General features: G+C 52.1%; 1 protein-coding gene across 9 annotated transcripts in view; it reads left to right on the top strand.

Annotated features, from left to right (window-relative positions):
* SLC6A13 (solute carrier family 6 member 13) overlaps window positions 1–25,023 on the top strand; it is a 47,779-nt gene extending 22,756 nt beyond the window's left edge. For 7 of the 9 annotated variants that reach the window (XM_021921891.2, XM_003905782.5, XM_021921892.2 and 4 more), the window contains 13 exons: window positions 1,005–1,139; window positions 2,066–2,206; window positions 6,871–6,955; window positions 8,259–8,391; window positions 10,278–10,412; window positions 17,656–17,759; window positions 18,842–18,966; window positions 21,144–21,256; window positions 21,581–21,718; window positions 22,479–22,581; window positions 23,078–23,178; window positions 24,097–24,267; window positions 24,574–25,023. In XM_021921891.2, the coding sequence (XP_021777583.1) occupies window positions 1,005–1,139; window positions 2,066–2,206; window positions 6,871–6,955; window positions 8,259–8,391; window positions 10,278–10,412; window positions 17,656–17,759; window positions 18,842–18,966; window positions 21,144–21,256; window positions 21,581–21,718; window positions 22,479–22,581; window positions 23,078–23,178; window positions 24,097–24,267; window positions 24,574–24,696 (1,607 nt within the window). In that variant the 3' untranslated portion in view covers window positions 24,697–25,023. Of the gene's footprint in view, window positions 1–1,004; window positions 1,140–2,054; window positions 2,207–6,870; window positions 6,956–8,258; window positions 8,392–10,277; window positions 10,413–17,655; window positions 17,760–18,841; window positions 18,967–21,143; window positions 21,257–21,580; window positions 21,719–22,478; window positions 22,582–23,077; window positions 23,179–24,096; window positions 24,268–24,573 lie in introns of all 9 variants that reach the window. The other 2 variants (XM_009217644.4, XM_009217642.4) reach the window with 1 other exon arrangement.
* The last annotated feature ends 1,011 nt before the right edge of the window (window positions 25,024–26,034 follow it).

The raw sequence follows: 26,034 nt of genomic DNA, 5'->3' as shown, positions 1-26,034 counted from the left end.
TGCTCAGGCTGGTCTTGAACTCCTGGGCTCAAGTGATCCTCCTACCTCAGCCTCCCAAAGTGCTGGGATTACAGGTGTGAACCACCATGCCTGGCCCAAACTGACTTTTATAACAAACACATTCTCACAGTAATAACATTAATCCATTCATGAGGGCAGAGCCCTCATGACTTACATCTTATTAGGCTCCACGTCCCAACACTGTTGCAGAGGGAATTAGGTTTCCAACACACACACTTTAGGGGATACATTCAAACCACAACAATGACTGAAAGGGCTTCTGATTTCAGCCTACTAAAAGACTACCTGACATTAAGAGCAATGATTTCTTTGAAAAGAATTATAGACTGTGGGCTTTGCCAATGCTCGTAGACATTGTTTTTTAATAAGCTCCTTGTTATTGCCAAAAGTTATGTGTTAGGCAGTAATTGTTCAGTGGGGAACAAACTTTAATTTTTTTTTTTTTTTTTTTTTTGAGACGGAGTCTCGCTCTGTCGCCCAGGCTGGAGTGCAGTGGCCGGATCTCGGCTCACTGCAAGCTCCGCCTCCCGGGTTCACGCCATTCTCCGGCCTCAGCCTCCCGAGTAGCTGGGACTACAGGCGCCCGCCACCTCGCCCAGCTAGTTTTTTGTATTTTTTAGTAGAGACGGGGTTTCACCGTGTTAGCCAGGATGGTCTCGATCTCCTGACCTCGTGATGCACCCGTCTCGGCCTCCCAAAGTGCTGGGATTACAGGCTTGAGCCACCGCGCCCGGCCTGGGAACAAACTTTAATAGGTATAGACTGAAACTTTGCAGTGAAAAAAGGCAAGAGACCGTGTAGTAACACAGTGACTCTTGATCTCTGCTGTGGTTCCAAACATCTAGGCAGCTGTCTCCTGCGGCTCAGCATGTTCTCTACCTCTGAGATTCTGACTGGCAGTATGGGTTGGTCATGGGAGGAGCTGAGTGCAGACCATGAGGAGAATAGACCCAGGAAATGAACTGCCTGTTTTCTAACCACAGGTGCCTTCTTCATCCCCTACCTCGTCTTCCTCTTTACCTGTGGCATTCCTGTCTTCCTTCTGGAGACAGCGCTAGGCCAGTACACTAGCCAGGGAGGCATCACAGCCTGGAGGAAGATCTGCCCCATCTTTGAGGGTGAGTAGCTCTGTACCTGACTCCAAAGCATCTTCATTAGTGGTTATGAACCTTATTTGGAATGACTTGAGTGATTAGTAGCAGTTCTGAGGTTAAGATAAGACTGTGAGTCTCTATGCTAAACCCTTGGTTTGTGGGCTGCATGCTAAGCTAGTCAGCTGATCCATCAGAGAATGGGCGAGAAACAGCAGCGAGGATGGGGCTAAGGTTTTAGGTTAAGTAAGTAGAGTGCAAAGCTACTTTAGCTATATGTTTTAAATACATAACTATGTTGTTGTATTTTAAGACATATTTAAATCAATTATAAAAATTTTAAAGGAGAACTTTAAATGAGAAAAAATTATTTCATTAATAGTTCTATCTTGGCTGGGCGTGGTGGCTCAGGCCTGTAATCCCAGCACTTTGGGAGGCCGAGGCGGGTGGATCACCTGAGGTCAGGAGTTTGAGACCAGCCCGGCCAACATGGTGAAATTAAAATACAAAAATACAAAAAATACAAAAAATTAGCTGGGTGTGGTGGCGGGCACCTGTAATCCTAGCTACTCAGGAGGCTGAGGCAGGAGAATCTCTTGAACCTGGGAGGTGGAGGTTGCAGTGAGCCGAGACTGCACCACTGCACTCCAGCCTGGGCGACAAGAGCGAAACTCTGTCTCTAAAAAAGAAAAAGAAGTTCTATCTTGACACAAGTATTTAAAATTTACAGTGTTTAATTTCATTATTTCTCCATATATAGGATTTTCTTTAGTTTTTATTTTGAAATAATTACAGATTCACAGGGAGTTACAAAAATAGCAGTTTTCCTCAATGGTAAATTGAACTCCCAGCCTCAGACAATCCTCTCACCTCAGCGTCCCGCATAGCTGAGATGACAGGTGCACGCTACCGCCGTCCGTCTTCCCTACCCCAATTCTGCAGTTTCCCCGCAGGCATTGGCTACGCCTCCCAGATGATCGTCATCCTCCTCAACGTCTACTACATCATTGTGTTGGCCTGGGCCCTGTTCTACCTCTTCAGCAGCTTCACCATCGACCTGCCCTGGGGCGGCTGCCACCATGAGTGGAACACAGGTATGGTCATCTCCCGAGGTTCCGCTTCCTCCTCCCGTTCTGCCACATTCACCGGAAGTGGGATTGTCCCTGTATCCCAGCTTAACACGGACACACCAGAAATCACCCAAGCAGATCATGGAGAGCTTATGTCAAGAATAAGATCGAGAATTTACCAGCCTCACAGGCAAAATGCCAGGAACTTTTTAAAGAAAAAATTAACATCTTCAGTGAGAACTGACCACTGTTATGTTGTTTAGCCATTTACTAAATCAACTTGGAATATGGTTAGTTTGATATATGGATACACGTCTTGTTCATTCATTTGTTTCTCATATCTTCTTTCTGATACATTTTAGGTCTTTCAAACTTGCAATTCATCCGGACTTGCTTGTCGGGGTGGCAGAGGCGGGAGAAAATCCGCATACAAGTGGACCCGCACAGTTCAGATCCATGTTGTTCAAGGGGCCGCTGTGATTTATAATAGCAATTGCAGTCGTGTGTCACTGAATGACAGGGTACACTCTGAGAAATGCACTGTTGGCATTTTGTCCTGTATGAACATCACAGAGTGCACACACACACACCTACATGGCACAGCCCATCACACACCTGGGCTGCATGCTGTAATACTGTACTGAACACTGTAGGCACGTGTAGCACAGTGGTAGGTGTTTGTGTATCTAAACATAGTGAAACCTAGAAAAGGTACAGTGAAGATGCAGTATTTTATAATCACACGGGAACACTGTCGTATAGGTGATCGACTGTTGACTGAAATGTTGCTGTGTGCTGCGTATCTGTAATTTCTCCTGTGCTTGTAAGACTACCTGAGCCACCCGTGGTAATAGAACTACTGACTCTAATGTATAGAAAGTAACGAAAACAGGCTGGGCGCAGTGGCTCACGCCTGTATTCCCAGCACTTTGGGAGGCCGAGGCCGGGCGGATCACGAGGTCAGGAGATCAAGGCCATCCTGGCTAACACGTGAAACCCCGTCTCTACTAAAAATACAAAAAATTAGCCAGGCGAGGTGGCGGCACCTGTGGTTCCAGCTACTCGGGAGGCTGAGGCAGGAGAATGGCATGAACCCTGGAGGCAGAGCCTGCAGTGAGCTGAGATCGGCCACTGCACTCCAGCCTGGGAGACAGAGCGAGACTCTGTCTCAAAAAAAAAAAAAAAAAGAAAATAACAACAACAACAAAAATATCTAGGGAAATGCTGTCCCAAAGAACTGTCTGTAATGATGAAAATGTTCTTTGCACTATCCAATATGGTAGCTATTAATACCAGCTACGGTGTGGTTATTTATTGATTTACCTTTTCTGGGCAGTCGCAATGAACCAGTGTAGGTTTGGCGTGACTTCTACATGTGGTTATTGCGCATCTGAAATGTGGCAAGTGGTCGGAGGAACAGAACTTTGACATGTGCATTGAATGTTAACTTAAACAGCCACAGGAGGCTCGTGGCTGCCCCAGTGGACAGCGTGGCTGGAGAGCACAGGGGACACTCTTCAGCTTGGATTCTTGGCACATCCCTCTCTCCTTGTCCAAGTATCTTCCAGTGCCAGTCAGCGAGGCCCTACCCCTTTGAAGTGGGCTAGCCGTGATTAACTCTGTCTTTCTTTTTTATCTTTTTGTGTGTTCGAGATGGAGTCTTGCTCTGTCGCCCAGGCTGGAGTGCAGTGGTGCGATCTCAGCTCACTGCAAGCTCCGCCTCCCAGGTTCAAGCAATTCTGTTTCAGCATCCAGAGTAGCTGGGATTACAGGCGCCCACCACCACGCCCAGCTAATTTTTTGTATTTTTAGTAGAGATGGGGTTTCACCATTTTGGTCAGGCTGGTCTTGAACTCCTGACCTTGTGATCCCCCTGCCTAAGCCTCCCAAAGTGCTGGGATTGCAGGTGTGAGCCACTGCGCCTGGACCAATTCTTTCTCACTCAGATAAGTTACTCAATTCTGAACTGGAGTTTGAATCCTTTACTTACCCGGAAAAGCATTTTGTGTGGTTAGCATGATATTCTTTATCCCTTCATGACCTGACTCCTGCCACCTCACCTTTACCTCTCTCGCCTTGTACTTGCTGCTTCCCTTCCAGGCACGTCTTTGTGCATCACTGCCACCACCTCCATTCCACCCTGATTTTTCAAAGGGAAAGTAAACCTTGGGGGTACCTCCTCTGATACCCCAAGACCGCATGAGGCTCTTCTTGAATGTGTCTGGTGGCACCTGCACTGGCCCCGGCCCTACTGCTGCACTTCCCTCACTTTTCTTCTGCTTGTTGACTTGATTTTCCCACTAGTCATCAAGATCGTGAGGGCAGAAAAGGTGTCTTCATCTCCACAGCTTCTGTGTCTAGCACGGTGCTGGCTCTATCGTAAGCACTCAAAACTGTTGACTGAATGAATCGGGGTTTAAAGATCTGTTTTATTATAATCAGTCTGGGGGCAGTGGCTCACGCCTGTAATCCCAGCACTTTGGGAGGCTGAAGCCAGTGGATCCCTTCAGCTCAGGGGTTCGAGACCAGCCTGGGCAAGATGCTGAAACCCCATCTCTACTAAAAATACACAAATTGTGCCGGGGCGGTGGCATACACCCATGGCCCTCGCTACGTGGGAGGCTGAGACAGGAGGATCGCTTGAGCCTGGAAGGTGGAGGTTGCAGTGTGCCGAGACTGTGCCACTGCACTCCAGCCTGGGTAGTAGGGAAAGACTTGGTCTCCAGAAAAAAATCTGTTTTATTGTAATTCTTTAGCTTTATGTATATATTTCTTTTCTTTGTTTTTATTTTATTTTTAAAAATATCTTTGTGTACTGAAACCACCCTTGACAACCAGCTTGTCAGAGGGTAAAGATTTTATCCAGATCTCAGTGGAGTCCCTCTTAAAACGATTTTGTCAATTTTTGGTGGCCTAGAGCATTTGCTTCAGGGCATCGTTAGGCCTATCTTCCTTTGGATCGACTGGCGGTCTCTGGGACAATTCTGAGGCAAATTGAATACCTGAGTGTTATTTTTTGACATTGTTGACATCTTTCCTGGTGAGCCTGGTTTTACTCAGAGCCTAGCATTTGAACAGCACAAGACATGCCGTCCTGCCAAGATGAAATAATGCTTTTCTGGGTGTGCTGCAGTGTCAAGGAAAGTGAATGGTTTAGTGGACAGAGCACCCAGCTGGCCTTCAACCGCCCAACAGATATTTGTTGAGCTCCTGCTATATGATACCAGGCTCTGTTCTGAGCACTGGGAATATGGTAATAAACAAAAACAAAGACCCCATCCTCCTGGCCACCCTCATTCTAGCGGTGGGAGGTAGAGACGTAAACAAAACAAGTGGGTGAGACGTGTCCGGGAGGTAGAGACGTAAACAAAACAAGTGGACGGGACGTGTCCGGGAGGTAGAGACGTAAACAAAACAAGTGGGTGAGACGTGTCCGGTTAGAAAGCAGCAGGACATGTCATGTTAGAAGACGGGCTACGGAGGAAAATAAGACAGAGACTGAGTTTTATGGGCGGGGTTGCAATTTTCAGTGGCATGGTCAGGAACGGCCCTACTGAGATGCCCCTTCAGCACTGGTCTCAAGGAGGAGGGGAACGAGGCATTGAGCTGGGGGACAAGAACTCTAGGAGGAAGGAGCTGAGGCGGCACCTAACACGCCCCGTGTGCGCAGGGAACAGGGTGGATGTGGGAGGGCAGGTGGCTGAGGGAACGGTGCGGGAATGGATCCAGTAGGGCCTTGAAGGCAACTAAAGGGGTTGCGGCTTCTTCCTTTGAGTGGGATGGGAAACCGATTGGAGGCCTTGACCTGGGGTGTGACATAGAGTGATCTAAGGTTTAACAAAATGGAGATTTCACGAGGGGTGCAAGGGTGAAAACTGAAGGCCAAGTAGGAGTCCGGAGCGGACGGTGCCTACCCTCTACCAGGGTGGTGGTAGTAGAGGTGACAAGAAGGATCCGTCTATGTATTTTGAAGGTGGAACCCAGACAACTTGCTGACCTGGGTTCCGGCCTACGCTTGCTCATTCACGAGCAGATACAGGCCATTTCTAAGACGATCCACTGTCTTCATGGGCACAATGGGGAAAACAGTATCTGTTTTAATATTTCCCAGGATTATTGTATTTATCAAACATAAAAAAGTCAATACTCTTTGTAAAACTCCAAAGTCACATACAAATAATAAAGAGCACTCTAGCTCCATGTGTTCATTTAATTTCTTATCAATCCTACGCAATGGATCTTACTATCTACAGTTTAGAGACGAGGGAAGCCAAACACAGAGAGCTGAGTTATAACTTACCCCCAGACGCACAGTTCATACCCGGGGGGTCAGCATTCAAGCCAGAGCTAACCTGTGCTCTCGGCCATTCTGACACGTCACTTCCCCAGAAACCGTTCTTATTATTCCTCAAAGGTGGTGACTTTGCACAGGGTTGCCATCTGATCATACTTAAGGAGAATATATACCCAAGCATCTATGTACCCACATGTCCAAGTGTGCAGTAGAGAGGCAGCTGCGTTTGTTGAGGTTACTGTGTGTGGGAGGATGTTTTGTGCAGATAACCTTCGCCTGGCTTCTGCCAAATACCTTCCTTCCCATTCTCCTAGAATTTCACCCCGCTCTCTAGTTGTGTCATATGCTGGCTGGTGATTTTTCTCTTTTTTCCCTCCTCGTGACCCATGGCTAGAACACTGTGTGGAGTTCCAGAAGACCAACGGCTCCCTGAATGGTACCTCTGAGAATGCCACCTCTCCTGTCATCGAGTTCTGGGAGTAAGTGAGACCCTTCCCCACCCAGTGTGGGCCATGTGTTCAGAAGAAGGGTATGGGGAGGAGGTCACACCAAGGTCACTCTCAATAGACAGCAAGGGAAGAATTTCCACTAAGTGGCTTTTTTCTGTGGTGCCCGTGTTTGTGGTTATTGCAGGACTCGTTTCAGAGATAAGATTCCATGGCCGGGCGCGGTGGCTCAAGCCTGTAATCCCAGCACTTTGGGAGGCCGAGACGGGCGGATCACGAGGTCAGGAGATCGAGACCATCCTGGCTAAAATGGTGAAACCCCGTCTCTACTAAAAAATACAAAAAACTAGCCAGGTGAGGCGGCGGGTGCCTGTAGTCCCAGCTACTCGGGAGGCTGAGGCGGGAGAATGGCGTCAACCTGGGAGGCAGAGCTTGCAGTGAGCTGAGATTCGGCCATTGCACTCCAGCCTGGGCAACAGAGCAAGACTCCGTCTCAAAAAAAAAAATCCATGGCCGGGCGCGGTGGCTCAAGCCTGTTATCCCAGCACTTTGGGAGGCTGAGACGGGCGGATCACAAGGTCAGGAGATCGAGACCATCCTGGCTGACACAGTGAAACCCCGTCTCTACTAAAAAATACAAAAAACTAGTCGGGCGAGGTGGCGGGCGCCTGTAGTCCCAGCTACTCCGGAGGCTGAGGCAGGAGAATGGCGTAAACCCGGGAGGCGGAGCTTGCAGTGAGCCGAGATCCGGCCACTGCACTCCAGCCTGGGCGACAGAGCGAGACTCCGTCTCAAAAAAAAAAAAAGAGATTCCTGCAGTTCTCCTCGGGCTGTGCCTGGGCTTCCTTGCCTGCACCCCTGCCCCACATCAGAGAGTGTGTGTGCATATGTGCTCTCACTCCGCACTTCCTCCTCCCTGTGGCTACAGGTGTGTGGACAGTGACCCACCCCTCCCCCCAGTACTGATATTCACCCAGGGCAAGAGTCCTGCTGTCAAAAAGTCCTGAAACCTTGGTTGGGAACATAGGTGCCTGCACCTCCTTCCCCTGGCTGGAGACAAAGCACTCAGAGCAAACTTACCTGGGACAGTCTCCATTCTCCACCTTTCTGCAGTCTCTGTTCTCCACCTTTATGTCCACCTCCAGCTCTGCGGCCTCCGTTCTCCACCTTTATGTCCACCTCCAGCTCTGGGCTAAGGATGGCCTCATGTGAAGAGAGCAGAGAAGCCTTTGGACAAGAGCCGGGAGGCACAGCTTGGCTCCACTGTCCCAGGAACGGGGCCACAAAACTGAGGCTGGCAGAAAAAGTAAGCCAGGTTCAACCCTTCTTTCCCCAGGCGGCGGGTCTTGAAGATCTCTGATGGGATCCAGCACCTGGGGGCCCTGCGCTGGGAGCTGGCTCTGTGCCTCCTGCTGGCCTGGGTCATCTGCTACTTCTGCATCTGGAAGGGGGTCAAGTCCACAGGCAAGGTTCGTGTGGCGAGCTCCTGCCCCTCCCATCCCCGGACTCCCTGTCCTCACTAGGGGCTGTCACCCAGGAGTTCTGGAAGCTGTGGCCCCGTCGAGGATGGGAGGCGATGACCCAGCAAGGATTTGATGCAGCTTCCGTCCTTGCTTCTGTGCCTCTCCTGGATTCACGTGCTTCTGGATTTGGGGACTGGAAGAGAGCGAGAAGGACAGGAAGGACACCTCCAGGGTAATCTGATCTTGGAACTGATGATGTGTGGGCACATTGCGAATTGAACACGAGTCATGGTTCCCTAATTCATACAACAGTTCTTTGGAAAAAGAATTCCATGAAGACTCTTCATCTCAAAATGACTCTTAACCAGCTCAAGAATTCCGGGGGACTCTTTGCCCTGAATTCTTCCTAACTCTTGCCCTGGGAGCCTCTCCTAATCTGGCTGCCTGGTTTGTGCTAAGCTATGTGAGGACAGGGGTCATGTGTCACAAATCTTTTCATATCTGACAATCCTTGCCATGAATGCCAAGCACACTTGTTGGGAGAATGCCAAATGTCAGTCACTCAACAAATATTTATTGAAGATGTGTCAGGGGAGGCGGGAGCTTTTAGCTGGAGGGAGGAAGGGAAGAGGGGAGGCTGTGGCTCAAGGGATAGGGGAGATGGAACTACATCAGGGAACCGGCCCCCAGTATTTCAATGTAGGTTCTTTCTATTTTCCATAAGTGTCAGCCAACTGAGAAATAAAGAGAGACAGTACAAAGAGAGGAATTTTATAGCTGGGCTGCCGGGGGCGACATCACATATCAGTAGGACCGTGATGCCCGCCTGAGCCTCAAACCAGCAAGTTTTTATTAAGGGTTTCAAAAGGGGAGGGGGTGTAAGAACAGGGAGTAGGTACAAAGATCACATGCTTCAAAGGGCAAAAAGCAGAACTACTAATAAGGGTCTAACAAAGATCACATGCTTCTGAGGGAACAGGACAAGGGGCAAAAGTAGAGCCACTAATAAAGGTCCAACAAAGATCACAGGGCAAAGGGCAAAAGCAGAACTACTAATAAGGGTCTATGTTCAGCAGTGCATGTATGGTCTTGATAAACATCTTAAACAACAGAAAACAGGGTTCGAGAGCAGAGAACCGGTCTGACCACAAATTTACCAGGGCGGAGTTTTCCCAACCCTAGTAAGCCTGAGGGTACTGCAGGAGGCCAGGGCGTATCTCAGTCCTTATCTCAACTGCATAAGGCAGATATTCCCAGAGCGGCCATTTATAGACCTCCCCCCAGGAATGCATTCCTTTCCCAGGGTATTATTATTAATATTCCTTGCTAGAAAAAGAATGTAGTGATATCTCTCCTACTTGCACGTCCACTTACAGGCTCTCTGCAAGAAGAAAACTATGGCTCTTTTTGCCTGACCCCACAGGCAGTCAGACCTTATGGTTGTTTCCCTTGTTCCTCAAAAATCGCTGTTATTCTGTTCTTTTTCAAGGTGCACTGATTTCATATTGTTCAAACACACGTGTTTTACAATCAATTTGTACAGTTAACACATTTATCACAGTGGTCCTGAGGTGATATACATCCTCAGCTTACAAAGACAACAGGATTAAGAGATTAAAGTAAAAACAGGCATAAGAAATTATAAAAGTATTATTTGGAAACTGATAAATGTCCATGAAATCTTCACAATTTATGTTCCTCTGCCGTGGCTCCCAGCCGGTCCCTCCATTCGGGGGGTCCCTGACTTCCCGCAACAGAACTAAACAGCTGCGGGCGAGCTGGGAGCAGGAGGAACACTCCCTTGACCTTTTCTGAGGAGCTCCTGCCCCTGCCTCCTGCCCCTGCCACTTCCTCACTCACAAGCTCCTTGTCTCTCATTTGCCCATGACCAGGTGGTGTACTTCACGGCCACATTTCCTTACCTCATGCTGGTGGTCCTGTTAATTCGAGGGGTGACGTTGCCTGGGGCAGCCCAAGGAATTCAGTTTTACCTGTACCCAAACCTCACGCGTCTGTGGGATCCCCAGGTAAGAAACCACAGACAGCAGCCCTCACGTGACTCCTGGGGCACCTGAGCTCCAGGCTTGCCCTGCACTCTGGCAGGGAACCCCTGCACCTAGCACTACCCTAGGACGTCCACAGTGGCAACAGGGGTGCACCCTTCCTTCTCTAGATATCTGTTTGTTGCTGGAGAGGGGTCCCAATCCAGACCCCAAGAGAGGGTTCTTGGACCTTGCACAAGAAAGAATTTGGGGGGAGTAGAATAAAGCAAAAGCAAGCTTATTAGGAAAGTAAAGGAGGCCAGGTGCACTGGCTCACGCCTGTAATCCCAGCACTTTGGGAGGCCGAGGTGGGTGGATCATTTGATGTTAGGAGTTCAAGACCAGTCTGGCCAACATAGTGAAACCCCCCCTCTACTAAAAAATACAAAAATTAGCCGGGCGTGGTGGTGGGAGCCTGTAATGCCAGCTACTCGGGAGGCTGAGGCAGGAGAATCACTTGAACCCGGGAGGCGAATGTTGCAGTGAGCTGAGATGGCGCCACTGCACTCCAGCCTGGCCAACAGAGTGAGACTCTGTCTCTAAAATAAAATAAAATAAAATAAAATAAAATAAAATAAAATAAAGGAATAAAGAATGGCTGCTCCATAGGTAGGATGCCCCAGGGCTACTGGTTGCCTGTTTTTATGGTTATTTCTCGATTATATGCTAAACAAGGGGTGGGTTATTCATCAGTTTTCCGGAAAGGTGTGGGCAATTCCCAAAACTGAAGGTTCTCCCCCGATTTCAGACCATAGAGGTTAACTCCCTTCGCATTTGTAAACTGTCATGGCACTGGTGGGAGGGTCTTTCAGGCATGCTAACGCATACTAATTTGCATGTAAAGAGTGGTGAGGAAGACCAGAGGTCACTTCTGTCACCATCTTGGTTTTCGCGGGTTTTGGCTGTCTCCTTTACTGAAACCTGTTTTATCAGCAAGGTCTTTATGACCTGCGTCTGGGGACGTGACGACCTCCTGTCTCATCCCGTGACTGAGAAGGCCTCACCTCCTGGGATCGCAGCCCAGTAGGTCTCAGCTTTATTTCACCCACCCCTGTTCAAGCTGGAGTCGCTCTGGTTCAAATGCCTCTGACGTGTTAGCAGCTGTTTGTGGTCATAAGGTGTCGGACACTGTCCCTTCTTGGGTTCACAGCTGCCAGGGAACCCAGGCAAATATTACTAGGGTAATATTTCTAGTAATATTTCTCAAGGGCCGCAAGTGTCACTCACAGTCCTTACTCGGGTATCCTTCTCCCATCCTCTCCCCACCCACTTCATACATTTATCTCTTAGGGGCTTGTCTCCTACTGAGCTTCCTCTTTAATTCTTACCCCTCAATCTGCCTCCTGGTTCCCTCCCTCTGCCCATGTGACCCACGTCTAGGTCCCAGCTCCCTGGCCCTGCCCTCAGCCAGCTGGGCTAGTGTTAAGTTTCCCTGTCAGATGTCCAGAGACTCCGGGTCTCCTCCCCACCCTGCCTTCGTGGTCTGCACTCTCTCTGCTACAGTTTTTTCACCGTCTGGGTAGGGAGAGCTGGTGTTGCCTGCTGCCTGAAGGGGGTTAAAAAGCAAGACCTGGAATGGGCCGCCCCGCCTCTGACAGGTCTCCTACCTTCCCCTGTTTGGCAGCCAGTTGAAAGCTGGCAAAGCTAGGAGGTGTTGAGGGCCGGAGGGGAGCGTGGGTAATCTCTGACCCAGAGGCCCTGAAATGTTACGCGGTTATGCCCTGCCTCTGCCTCCTGGGCGCAGAGGCCACCCTGCCGGGGGAGTGAGTGTGCGACCTGGAGACCCTCCTCTTGTTGCCGGAGGATCTCTCTGTGTCTGTGAAAGAAGCCCCAAGGAGAAAAAGGGCGAGTGGCTCCCACACATAGAAGACACTGGGATGGCTCCAAACGTTTTAAAATAGTCGGGCACCAGCATATTCACGACGTTGCTGACAGGGAGCAAGAGAAAGGGGACAGGCACACCGAGGCTGGGAGCTCCGTGCACACAGGGGCAATGGCTCCCCCTGGTGCGGAACGTCAGGCGATCCGGAAGCCACGCCGTTCTCCGTCTCCTGGCCACTGCGGCCCGGTTTTGATTCTTTAATCCTGAGCTCTACTGGGACGCTGTGGCTTCCGGAAGCAGCCAGACCACTGCTCTTCAGAAACCTCCCTGCAGAGTCGAGTAGCCCTGGTCCTGAGTGTTTCTCAATAACCGTCTGGTGGGATAGAGGCTTATCTTTCCCTTCTCCCATTTCTCAGCCAGCACAGAGATAGGATTGCTACTGCCGCATGTCCACGCCGGGCACTAGGGCTGCAGTCAGACTTTGGAGCCAAACTGTCGAAGCACAACTGGGATCCTTCTAGGACCCCAGTGCATGTTCCTCATTGTAAGATGAGCCCACCATGGCCTAAGTTTGTGCAGCCAGTAATTATGGCAGACCAGGCAAAGGATATCTTTGTTTTGTGAATCATAAGCCCTTTGACTTACCTAGAACCAAAGGGCTGTGGTGGACAGCAGGTGGCGAGCAGGAGTTGTGGGGGAAGCTGAGAGGAGGGGAGGCTTTGAAGGCCGGGTGAAGAGTTTGGCTTGGATTCCCCGCACACGAGAAAGCCACGGTGGTTCTGGAGCGGCAGAGTTGAGAACCAGTGGCTAAGCTACGAAGATCACTGATCACCTTTGTCCGCAGGTAGGCCAGAGAGGATGCAGGCAGGACCAGGAAAGGTGACAGGCAGGGAGGAAGGACAGAGGGGCTCAGTATTTCCACAACAGATTCACGGCTTTGTCCTGATCAGCTATTTACAGCTAACTACTAGGGCGTGCTTCCTCTGTCCCTGACATCGTTCAGAGGCTTACATGCGTTATTTCAGCAAACGCTCACAGCAGGTCAACCAGGCAACCCCATTTTATAGATTAGGACCTTAAGGCCTAGAGAGCTTCAAGCATATTTTCACCCTCATACCTGCAGCTGGGACTGGGTCCGAAGGGTGACAAATGCCATGCACTTTATGGTCCACTCTTGGAGACGAGGTCCCTGGCTGCTCATCTTTGTTTCTCTCACAGCTTATCAGAAAAAACCTGAATGAATCTACTATGAGTATCTACTACGTGCCGAATCTGTTCCAGTGCCACGTTTGGTACATAATAGCTTCCAGAAAACATAAAGAAGGTGGACCGGGTCGCTTTCAAGTTCTGAGCATTAATGAGACCCTAAGTCTCTGTCTGGGTGACTGCAGGGACAAAGACCTCTTTCAGCCTGTGGTCCGGGATACCGTTCTTTCCATTCCAGCCAGCTTTGGGCCGTGCAGGCAGCGTCTGTCTTCCAAGTGCTTTGGGGCGGTGGGGAGGGGGCTGGGCCAAGTGCCAGGACGGGTCCTGAGCGGCCGCCTTCTCTGCCTGGTCCAAGTCTCATGCTGAAGCTGGGCCTTTGTTGTCAGTGAACACAGCAGCACCTGCGGGGTGTGGGGGCTCTGCCAGAGCCCTAATTGAATCTCGTTGGCACTCCCCGGGAAGTGTGATTATTCTCACTGGCATTTGCCTGGCACTCGAGAAAGGTGCAAAATTTCTTCTCCACGACACAGAGACCAGAGGCGGATCTCTCTGCCGAGCACTGAGGCTGGTGGTTGGGGGCCAGGCAGAGACCATGCCGTGCTCCCCTCTTGTTTGCTCCCCTTTTCCTGTTGGGCTTGCTGTGTGGGGGGCAGGTTGCTACCTTTCCCGGTGTTCCCAGGTCTTGTCTCGTCCCCCTGGAGAGTGGCCACTGGAGACCCAGGGCTCTGCTGGAACCCTGCGCTTTGTTCAGGCCACTCGTTTCTTTCCTGGGTCCTGGCCCTGTGCCCGTTCTGCTGCACTTTAGGAGATTGCCAAAGGCGGGGGACGGGAGGAGGGCACCAAAGAGCCCTCCTGGAACCTTTTAAATCCCTACGTGAAGCAAGTCTAAGGAAAGGTTTGTTTAGGGAGGAAGTTGAAATCACCGATTAGAACTAGTCTTTATTTTAGCATTGAAATCCAATCTATGCCACCTCATTACCAATGAAAGATGAGTTGCTTTTTAAAATAATAGCAGTAAACAGTGGCCAAAGCTAACCTTATTGCGTCCTCCTTATTTGCCAGGCCCTTTGCCGAGTGCTTGACACAGTCCAACCCTGTGAGTGTGGGGTCAGCCTCATCTTACAGAGGGAGAAACAGAAGCTTAGGGAACCCAAGAAACTTGCCCAGAATCACAAAACTAGCACGCGGGGGAGCTTGGGTTGATCTCAAGTAGTTTTTCGAAGACTGCTGTCTTATTCACCGTGAAAGATATTTCCCAAAGAATATGAATTATTTGAGAGTTTTAAGAGCTGCTTTTTATTATTCTAGAAGGTGAGATGGGAAACGAATATTTATTTATGTGTTAGGCATTTCACATACATTATTTTATTTGTTATTATACCCATTTTCCTCAGGAGAAAAGGGAGGTTCAGGGAGGTTAAGTGACTTGCCTAAGGCCACACAGCCAGCAATTAATAAAGTCAGGAATTGAGCCCAGATTAACGTAACTTCAGAGCCCGTGCTTTTCCGTCACACCACATTGCCTTCCTAAAAACAGTAGAGAGAGATGGATAATTCTGGGGGTTGGACTTGAGGCTGAAAACATTTCTCCCAGATCCTCTCTCCTCCTCTTTCCCCCCAAGACCTCTTTTTACCTGCGTTCCACCAAGAATTTTTCACACTTGTTTTTCCCTCGGTCGGCCTTCTGCCCTAGCCAAAGACATGTCAGAGCTTTCTTCCAGAAACCAGAGCTCCTGGCGTGGGCAGGGGGTGGGCGCCTGTGGTGGGAATGGAACAGCTTGCTCTGCGTGTCCCTCAGCCCTGCTTCTGACCCTGTTCTTTTCCCCAGCCCAGCAGGCTTGTCGGGCAGCAGCTGTGTGGGGAGCTGCGGCTTGCCAAGCTCCCAGCGAGGGGGCTGTAGTCAAAGGCTTTGGTCAAACAGTGCATTGACCCTTGTGCTCTGGGTTTCCAGCCCTCCCGCTGCATTTTCCTTGGTTCTCATTAATGGCTCCCCCAACTCAGTCTCCACATGACCCCACTCTGACCTCCCACCCCTGCCGAGGCGAGGTGAATGGCCAAGTCACGATTTCTCTTATTATTCCTTCCCAAGCACAAGTTCACAAAGCTGCCCATCTCAGGCTTGTGCCTCTGCCTGTGTGTGGGCAGCTACAGTGTGCTTCCTTGGGAACTCATGGCCCGGTCTGCACCCAGTGCACTGTCGGGCCCGGGAGCAAACGTCCAAGGCGTGAGGCCTCCAGGCTCCTGAGCCACATCCTGAATGACGTTTTTGGGAGGAGGTGCCTGACCTCATGAAGGGGCAGTACCCAGGAGACACGCATTGGTCCTGAACCCTTCCACCTCTCACCCTGGGGAAACGCTTTCTCTATAAGCTCAGGGCCTTTCGCCAGAAGGTCCTGCTCTTGAAGCTGCCAATAACGTAGCCGGTGAAGCAGGAATAAGATAGAACCAAATGACTTTCATGCCAAAGTCAGTGAGTTTTCCTGAGATGACTATCTGTGCACGATCTGTGTGGTAGAGTTTTAGAAGAGAAAAGGATTTGGAACATCTCAAAGGAGGAAACAGACTGGCCAAGGCATCTATCTCCTCAAAGCTGGTGTGGCATCACACCGAAACTTTTTTTTTTAACTGGGAGAAGCGAGACGCTGAAATTTGCAAGCACTCCCCTTGCCTGTCCTCAGAGTTTGTCTTTCTTTCCTACCGTTTCCTTCTCTAGCATTTCATTCCTACCACTTCCTTCTCTGTGTGATTTCCTCACTGGCTCCGGCCCCTCCAAACCCTCCTCTGTGCTTCTTGCTGCTGACCCCTTGTTCCTGGTGGCGCCTCCTGCCTCACAGACCATCTCAGGACGGGATTCCCAGTGAACTCAAGAATGGGAGGCTGGAGACATTCTCCCCTTCCCCCTACCGTCTTCCCTACTCTGTCCCTGGCCCTGCAGAATGGAAACATGATAAGAGGATGGGTGCCCTGGGTGCACCCCGATAGGGGCATCCCATACCTGGTGACCATTAGGATCACCCAGGAAGCTCTGAAAAGGATACGAGTTCTGGGTTCTCCTTCAGGCCTAGGGATTTAGCGTCTCCACTGGGGATGCTGACTGAGGAATCGGCGTGATTCTGAGGCGGTCAGCCTGCTGATGGATCCCTCGGGCCCCTACACTGCTGAGGAATGTGGCCGCTTTGGTAGGGGTGAGCGTGAAAGGAGGGAGCAAGGGGTAGGGGCTGAGGGTGGTGACCATGCCTAGGCAGGCAGGCAAAGACCAAGAAGGGACTGAGGAATTGGAGGCCTGATAGAGGGTTTTATGGAAAGTAGGGGCATGCTTGGGGGTACCGGAATGAGGCTGAGCAAAAGACACAGACGGGTCATCCGGTGCCCTTTCCGTTAGGAACGCAGACACGTGAGGAACACCTGCTTGGATGTCTTCGTCCATAGCGGGGTGCTCCCTGGCTGTGCGCACGTCGCCGGGGCAGGAGTGCCTGGGGAGGGTCCTGCAGATCTGCGGGGTCACTCGGTCCTGTTGCCTTGATGTTCTTTCTGTCTGGGATGTTATTCTAGCTGCTAGATCTAAATCACAACATGCACAGGCTGGGCGAGCCAGCTGAGATAATAACAATAACAGCCAACTCTATGTTTAGCTGGACTGTGATTTTTCCCCTCCCAAGCACTACAAAGCCCTTTTCAGAGGTGTTCTGTTCGTCCTTTTGCCTTTTTGCGGGCTGAGAATTACTCTCCCTGTCTGCAGACAGAGGTGGCTGAGATGTGAGGGACAAAGCTACATACTGGTGGCAGCCCTGATGTTGGGGAGAGTGTCCCGGAGACCCTGTGCCTGGATTCCTCCACACTGGTCACAGGAGAAAGTGGGGGCAGAACCTAGGATCCAAACCTTGACAGGAGACCTAACTTTGTTCTAGAACCCTGTTCCACCCTCCTACACACTCCCACCACGGGTCTTTTAGTCTTTTTCGTTTTCTTTGAATGCTTAATGCCTGTCCTATCCTAGTAGTGCCCAAGAAACTTCATCCAGGAGCCCAGGGAGTAGAGCCCACCGGGGTGACAGAGGTCGCAGGATGCCAGTGTTGGCTGAGAACAGGTTTCTCACCATCCCTAGCCAGTGTCCGACTCAGCCACATGCCTATGTCCTTCCATGGCTTGAATGGCCCGGCTTTCCTGGGAGTTCACCTTTCTTGCCCTTTCCCTTTGTAGGTGTGGATGGATGCGGGCACCCAGATCTTCTTCTCCTTCGCCATCTGTCTTGGGTGCCTGACAGCCCTGGGCAGCTACAACAAATACCACAACAACTGCTACAGGTGATTGGGGGCGTGGGGCCTGAGCCACACACCGGCATCTCTCTACTGTCCCTCCAGCCATGCTAGACGAGGGTGAGTCGGAGGGTACATCAGCTCCTGGATCTGCCCCCCTGTCTACATTTCCATATCCAACCCCCCAGGGCTACCAGGAGCTGCAAGGAGCCAACTGCAAGGTGGACAGAGAATTGCATCTGAAAGGGTGGGATAGTTGTGATTGGCTGGGAGACCACAGCAGGAGGACCTGGCCTCCTGGCTGATGTAGAGGTTGGTGGGCTCAGGAGTGCTAGGTAAGCAAGCCTGAGAAGCACAACAGGTCTTTGAATAATGTCATTTCCTTATAACTTTGATGAGAAAAAAAAAACTGGTTTCATTATAGGTTGTTTTGCATAAAGTTGCAATTTGCAAGAATGTATCGATGATAAGTGAGGTCCTACTGTGATTAGCAATGTCATGCATTGCACCCCAGTCTTGCCTGCTCGGTAACTCTGCCCCCAAAACTTTGAATCCTTACCCATTTTTCACACCATCTCCCTCACTTCACGTCCTGTCCCCATTGTTCTCTCCTTGCCTACCTGGTTTGTGCTCAGAAAATTTAAGCCAATTTTAATACCAGCTGAAGCATAGCTGAAATGAAATCATTCTTGTGCATCTCAACATTGAATTTAGGTGACTAAGAGTTACTTCTTGTTTGGGATCACCACGTCTCTATCCCTGCGTTGGCACGCCAAATGGGATCATGGCCGAGTGGTAGTGTCCCACGAGGAGTGGACCAGGATGGCAGAGAGGGGCGGCTGTGTGGCAGTTTGACACATCTAGATTCATGTTTTACTTCCCTGGAGCCTCATTCTTTCAGGACTACCTTGATTTATTCCATGCCTGGGCTGGGGGGGCCAGGGAGTGTCGGAGGAGAGCCCATGCTATGTGTGGTCCTCTGAATTCTGCCAGGTAGCCCTGCTCCGGCTTCCGTGAAGGGGCCAGGACAGTGTCCGTCAGGAGGGGCTGTGCTCCCAGACAGGAAGCGGGAGAGGTCGCAGCCCCGTTCTGATCCTGCCATTCACCCTCTCCTCACCCCTGCCCCACAGGGACTGCCTCGCCCTCTGCTTCCTCAACAGCGGCACCAGCTTTGTGGCCGGCTTCGCCATCTTCTCCATCCTGGGCTTCATGTCCCAGGAGCAGGGGGTGCCCATTTCTGAGGTGGCCGAGTCAGGTGAGTGTTTCTGGGGCGGCCCGGAGGCGGGGAGCCTGGTTCAGACCTCTGGCAGCGAGGGTCGAGAGACGTTTCTGCGTGTCGCCTCCACTCTGGGTGAGCTATGGCCACCATTCAGTGGATGCATTCCGGGATGGCTTGGGGGAGAACTGCAACAGTAATTCCAGCTTCAAAGAGGAGGCATGCAGTGAACATTTTTCTTCCCATCCTTGACTTCCAGTTCATTACCCTGGAGGCAGCCAATGTTATCTGCTTCGTGTTTATCCTTCCAGAAATAGTTTAGACATATATGAGAAAAAATATATATACAGACATATACATGTGATACATATTACTATTTCTATTTCTTGCCTCCTTCTTAAAAAACCAAATGATAACACACTATATACACTGTTCTGAACCTTGTCTCATTTTGTTCATTTTAAAATGAATCTCAAGGGGAAGTTTCTATCAGCATATAGAGTTCCCCCGTTTGTGAGTGACTGCCTTTCCGCCATGAGGTGCTGTTGTTGCTGCTTTCAAATAACATCAAGGCCTGGGCTCTGATCTGAATAAGCCGTAAAATGTTGCTCTTGCTCACCTACTTTTGCCCTGTAACAAGATGATTTTTTTTTTTTTTGAGACGGAGTCTCGCTCTGTCGCCCAGGCTGGAGTGCAGTGGTGCGATCTCAGTTCACTGCAAGCTCCGCCTCCCGGGTTCACGCCATTCTCCTGCCTCAGCCTCCCGAGCAGCTGGGACTACAGGCGCCGCCACCTCGCCCGGCCAGTTTTTTGTGTTTTTTAGTAGAGACGGGTTTTCACCGTGTTCGCCAGGATGGTCTCGATCTCCTGACCTCGTGATCCACCCGTCTCGGCCTCCCAAAGTGCTGGGATTACAGGCTTGAGCCACTGCGCCCGGCACAAGATGATTTTTTACCATGGCATTCAGAAGCACACCTGGGCCACACAGGATGCCAAGCCCTGGGCGGGGGAGGTCTGGGATTCTCATTAAGGATAGTCTTTCTCGCTTTTTTTTTTTTTTTTTTACCTTTTTGAGAGGGAGTCTTGCTCTGTCACCCAGGCTGGAGTGTAGTGACATGATCTTGGCTCACTGCAAGCCCCACTTCTCAGGCTGAAGTGATTCTCGTGCCTCAGCTTCCTGAGTAGCTGAGATTGCAGGCATGCGCCACCATGCCTGGCTAATTTTTGTATTTTTAGTAGAGACAGGGTTTCACCATGTTGGCCAGGCTGGTCTTGAACCCCTGGCCTCAAGTGATCCACCCACCCCAACCTCCCAAACTGCTGGGATTATAGGCATGAGCCTATGTGCCTGGCCCATGTCTCACTTTCTAAGTGTGGACTGTATGCCAGGTGCTGGGCGAGGCACTCTGCTTGTACCATGCAACAGAAACCTGTGGGGCAGGCCCTGCACAATCCCCACCTCACCAGTGTGGGAGCTGGGACTGGCAGAAGCAAAAGACCTCCAAGGTCACAGTGATGCTCTTCACTTTTCAGAGGAACTTCCCATGGGGAGACCCAGGCTCTGTTATGTGCATTTTTTCCTGCCACATGAGTCAGTTGAGAGAAGCATTCACGAACTGTGAGGATGTGGGTCAGCAGCACTCTGCAATCAGTGCCAGCGTCGTCATAGGGTGACAGAAAGGGCTCCAGGCACAGAGGTGGTAAACTGGAGGCCCCAGGCCAAACCTGGCCTTGGAGCAATTTTCTTTTGTACCATCTACATTCCTTACAAATACAAGAAATCATCGCTAGCAGCTGGGGCCTGATCGCTCCGCTTCTCACCAGGCCCTACCACCTCCTTGTGTTTTGCACCGGGTCTGCTTCACACATGTCTATGGCCTGCTGGCTTCTGAGCTCATTCTAGGCTTGAAACCTCAGGTCTGTACAATAGATCTGGAGATCTGGAGTCCTTTTAGACCCACTGCCCTTTACACCTGCCATCTCTAAATTTTGTTCTTGCCAATGAGAATGCAGTGAGAGGTACCTTGGAAATCTGAGAAACGGGTGGAGGTTGGGGTAGCTTCTCCTGGGTGAGGATGGTGGTGGTGCTAGTAACTTTGGGGTGAAGTTTCCTCTAGCTCCTGGTATTCCATGGTCCCACACTGGGAAGCCATGGGTCACACACGGCCTGGAGCTGGCCCAGGCACTGGCCCGTGTTCCTCTGCTCCTTGTCGTAGGCCCTGGCCTGGCTTTCATCGCTTACCCGCGGGCCGTGGTGATGCTGCCCTTCTCTCCTCTCTGGGCCTGCTGTTTCTTCTTCATGGTCGTTCTCCTGGGACTGGATAGTCAGGTATCAAGAGGCAGCCACTCAGGGGCTGAGAGATGAGTGGGGGGTGTGTGCTGGGGAGGAGGAGCAGTGGGCATGTGGTTGAACTTTATGCCCCAAGGGCCCGTAAACTAGCTGGGGGCTGGGTGAATGTCAGAAGCGGATGCCCTTTCGGGGGCACAGGGGAGCTTGAGGGTGAGTCCTGACCTCACCAGGCAAGGACAATGGCTCTGGGGACCTGAGAGAGTGAGGCTGGCAGGGCTGATCCTGGGAGTGAGAAGCCAGCGCTCAGGGACAGGGCATCTCGGGAGCTCTCCTTCCCTGCAATCCCTTTGCCCTCTCATCCAGTTTGTGTGTGTAGAAAGCCTGGTGACAGCGCTGGTGGACATGTACCCTCGCGTGTTCCGCAAGAAGAACCGGAGGGAAGTCCTCATCCTTGGAGTATCTGTCGTCTCCTTCCTCATAGGGCTGGTCATGCTCACGGAGGTGAGGGCCTGGGAGGTGGGGGACGATGGGGGAGGAGGAGCCGAGTGACAGCTGCTACCTGTCAGTGAGGCAGATACCCTGGCTTCGGGTCAGGGCAGGTCTTCCGGGCTTCCGGACACTAGGACTCCCTCTTTTCCCCATCCCAGGAAGGACAAAGTAGGCAGGTCCCTCCTCTGGCCTTTGGGCACGGACCACCCACCTCCAGGGATGGGTGAGGAGCCATTTGGCTCCCCAGTAAGTGAAGAGGTATGTGGAGCGTTGGATTGGGAGAAGCTGCCTCTCCAGCAAGATCTGGTGATTTCCCAGGCAGCTGAACCAAGTTCTGTGTACAAACTTCAAAGCGAGAAAGGGAGCCCTGGGGCTGGGGAGAGTTCTGTGTGCCGTCTCGAGGGAGAAGGAGGGAGATGCAGCTTGTCAGCTTGACAATATCAATGACAGCCCTTATCCTAATCCTTTCCCCAGAGAGTACACGCTATGTCTTGGGCTTCGGGGCCAGTCCCTAAGTGTTCTCAGACATAATCTAACAATCGCTGTCTTATTTCATCTATCTTCTGTCTCAAAACAATAATAAAAATAATTAGCGTCTCATATCTGCCTCATGCTTTACGCCTTACAAATGACTTCTCTTTTGTGATCCGTCTCCTGTGATCCTCACCAGCTCTGCTCGGTGCCTCCACCGTGTGACGCTCAAGGGCGTAGGAGGGAATCTGTCTGTTTCCCCTGGATGAAGTTCTTTTTACAGCTCTCTCCTCCCGTGCAGGGCGGAATGTACGTGTTCCAGCTCTTCGACTACTATGCCGCCAGTGGCATGTGTCTCCTGTTCGTGGCCATCTTTGAGTCCCTCTGTGTGGCTTGGGTTTACGGTGAGTGACTCCTCCCCTAGGTCCCCGCATCCTCCTCTTGTCTAAGGATCTCGGGGCCCTTAGACACGAAACAGACATCCACTGCTCACACTTACCTTTTCCTGGGGCGCCTCCCTACCCAACCTCAAAAATCGGGCAAATCCTAAATTGCTGCCTTTGGAAGGCCCCCCGGACGCTGCCTTGCCCACAGTCTTGGTTATAGCTGTACCTAGACCACCTCAGGTGGGCTCGTATCCTGCCCTGTCCAAACATTTTCAACTTTTGACAACCTCGATAACCAGGAAGTGACTGCCCGTCCCCAGGCCAAGGCCTGCTTGCTGCTGTTTATGCCTGTGAGAGCCAGGCAAGAGCTTTCTCCCAGCAACGATTTGAACAGACAGCTGTGATGCCATCTCTTCCTGGGTCCCCGCCTGTTCTGGTCTGTTTGTGGCCCCTCCTGATGTTCTGGGTGCCGAAGAATGACTCTCCCGCTTCCTCCTCCTTTTCTCCATGGTAGGAGCCAGACGTTTCTACGACAACATCGAAGACATGATTGGGTACAGGCCGTGGCCTCTTATCAAATACTGTTGGCTGTTCCTCACGCCAGCTGTGTGCACAGTAAGATCATTTCAGGGATAAAGTCAGATGAAGGGAGGGAGAGACGGTGGCTAGCAGGGTAGAGAAGCCGTTAGCCCTGCCATGGACTTCTCCCTAGGAACTGAAAATCATCTTAGGCTTTCACTCATCCTGCTTTTGGATTCTAGAAAACGACAGCAAGATAGATTCTTCCTTTCCATGTCACAGAAGGATAAACTGAGGTCCAGAGCTGTCAGACGGTTTGACCAACACCACAGTGTGAGTCTAACGTCACAGGCCAGGACTGAACCCGGGTGCACTGGACGGCTCATAATATTCTAATCACCACAGCAGTGGTAAAAGCGGCCAGTACAGAGCACTGACTGGGTGCTGGGCCCAAGGTGCTTGAACACGTATTAACTCATTTCATCTTCACAAGAGCCCCATAAAGGAAGTGCTGCTGTTACACTGGTGTTACAGATGAAGCTGGGGTTGAAGAGGTGGTTAAGCCACTGGCCCGAGCTAGAAAGTTGCAGAGAACTTTGGCCGTATCTCTTTGTGTCAGCCGTTCCCAGGCCCCCGCTGTGTGCAGGATAAAACTGAGGGGCAGCGGGGGAACGAGGCATGGCCTCTACCCTCGAGGCACTCATACCCCAAACTCACGGTGCAGGAGGGGAGGGAAATACCTCGCAGCACGCAGTGGGCACACAGTCACGTCCTAACTGGCAGTCAGCTGCACGTAGAGGTGCCCAGGGGCACAGGGGCCCTGGCGTGGCAGTCTACTGCTGGGGGGTGTGGGTTTTGGGCAGAGTGTGGATGGAGAAGATTGGAGGCCGATTGGCCCAGAAGAGCCTGAAAGGAATCCAGGCTTGGAGGGTGATTTCTTCCAGGCTGCTGGGGGTGGGGGAGCTGAGGGCACAGGCCCCGCCCCCAACCCCTTTCTCGTCCGTTCCCCCCCAGGCCACCTTCCTCTTCTCCCTGATCAAGTACACTCCGCTGACCTACAACAAGAAGTACACGTACCCGTGGTGGGGCGATGCCCTGGGCTGGCTCCTGGCTCTTTCCTCCATGGTCTGCATTCCTGCCTGGAGCCTCTACAGACTTGGCACCCTCAAGGGCCCCTTCAGAGAGGTAGAGCCTTTGTGGGCAAGAAGGCAGCCCGAGGGGCTGGGAGGCTTCGCAGGTGCTGGCAGGTGGACGGCCAGCCGGGGTGCACACAGTTGTACGGAGGGGCCCGCGGGCCTAGCCTGGGTGTCAGGGAGCGATAGAGGGGCTGCTGAGAAGTCTCAGGAAGAGACAGGGTGACTCCCAGACAGGAGCTGTGATGACAGGAGGGCAGGTGTGTGTGTGGGGAGGCAGGCAGATGTTGGTGATGAGGGAAGCTGGCAGACCTGCCCCCACTCTGCCCCCTGACAGCCACCTCCGTGCTCCCTGCAGAGAATCCGTCAGCTCATGTGCCCAGCCGAGGACCTGCCCCAGCGGAACCCAGCAGGACCCTCGGCTCCCGCCACCCCCAGGACCTCGCTGCTCAGACTCACAGAGCTAGAGTCTCACTGTTAGGGGCAGGCCCTGGGATGGTGCCTGTGAGCCTGGCCGTGGGGATGGCTGCAGAGGGGACAGGGCAGAAGCAGCCGCATGTGCTTCCCTGCCCCGCACCTGGAGTGGATAAGACAAAAGGGGTGTTTTGGAATCCACCTGCCGAGCTGGAGGCCTCCCACTCCCACTTTTCAGCTCGGGAGTTGCTGAACAGATGTGCAAGGCCAGTGCCAAGAGTGCCCCTCTGAAACCCTTGGGAAGCTGGGTGGGTGCTGGTGGGTGGGGTGAGACTGTTGCTGGCTTCGAGCCCCCTCACCCTTCATTCCATTAAATCCACATTCTTCCCGCTGACTGCTAGTGGTTCTGTCTGATTTCTGCCCCTCTGCCTGGCTGCCTTGACCCTTCCCCATGCTACAGTTGTGACTTTAGGACCTTGCCCCTCCCCATCATAGCCTCCCCCACTGAGTTCTCCCTGGGGCCCACTCAGCACGGTGATGGGGGGCTGGTGGTGGGGCCAGGCTGAGGGCCTCCATCATCAGGCATCTGGACCAGAGGGGGCTGTCCCGCCTCTCTCCACACGTCCTCAGCTTCCTTCCTCCTCCTTTGCGCTGTGGAATAAGAAAGGAAATTGAGGGACGCATGAAGGAGACCCGAGTCCTAGCCAAAGGAACGGCGAAGGCTGGTGGCAGCTGCCTCCTCCCCACGTTCCCTGCTGTGTCCTCACCTACCCCCAGCGGCCAAAACTGTGCCCATGTGCCCACCGAGGCCGGGCGCGGGGGACGTGGGAGAGGGCTGGCTGTGACCACGCCCAGTGCAGCAGGTTCGGGAGCCTTGGCAGAGGAGGGCACTGCCCGGCCCATCCAGCAGAGGAATGCCACTTCCTTGGGACCGCCTCACTCTTCTGAGGATTGGAGACACCGGATGCCGGGGCACCGCCAGATGTGGCCACGAGGGGGTGGTGCTGCCGTGGCCACAGCTCTGCTGTCAGGGCCTGAGCTGCAGGGAGGAGCGAGGAGCTCTTTCGGGTGAGGCTGCAAAGAGGATCCAGGTGGAAGGAAGTCTACCCCTGCTCGGGGTCAGTGGGCATGGCGGAGGGGGTGCCCAGAGGGTGCCACAGGTGTGTCTCTGCACCCTTACCTCTGGATATGGGCATGGAGCCAGGGCCCACATATTTCTGGCTGTTGCTTTTTTTTTTTTTTTTGAGATGGAGTCTCGCTCTGTCATCCAGGCTGGAGTGCAGTGGCGCTATCTCCGCTCACTGCAAGCTCCGCCGCCTCGCGGGTTCACGTCATTCTCCTGCCTCAGCCTCCCGAGTAGCTGGGACTACAGGTGCCCGCCACCTCGCCCGGCTAATTTTTTTTT

Source organism: Papio anubis, chromosome 9 (assembly GCF_008728515.1).
Source record: "Papio anubis isolate 15944 chromosome 9, Panubis1.0, whole genome shotgun sequence".
In the NCBI taxonomy this organism is placed as follows: Eukaryota; Metazoa; Chordata; class Mammalia; order Primates; family Cercopithecidae; genus Papio; species Papio anubis.
The sequence above is the reverse complement of the archived record's forward strand: the minus strand, read 5'-3'. Positions and strand labels throughout refer to the sequence as shown.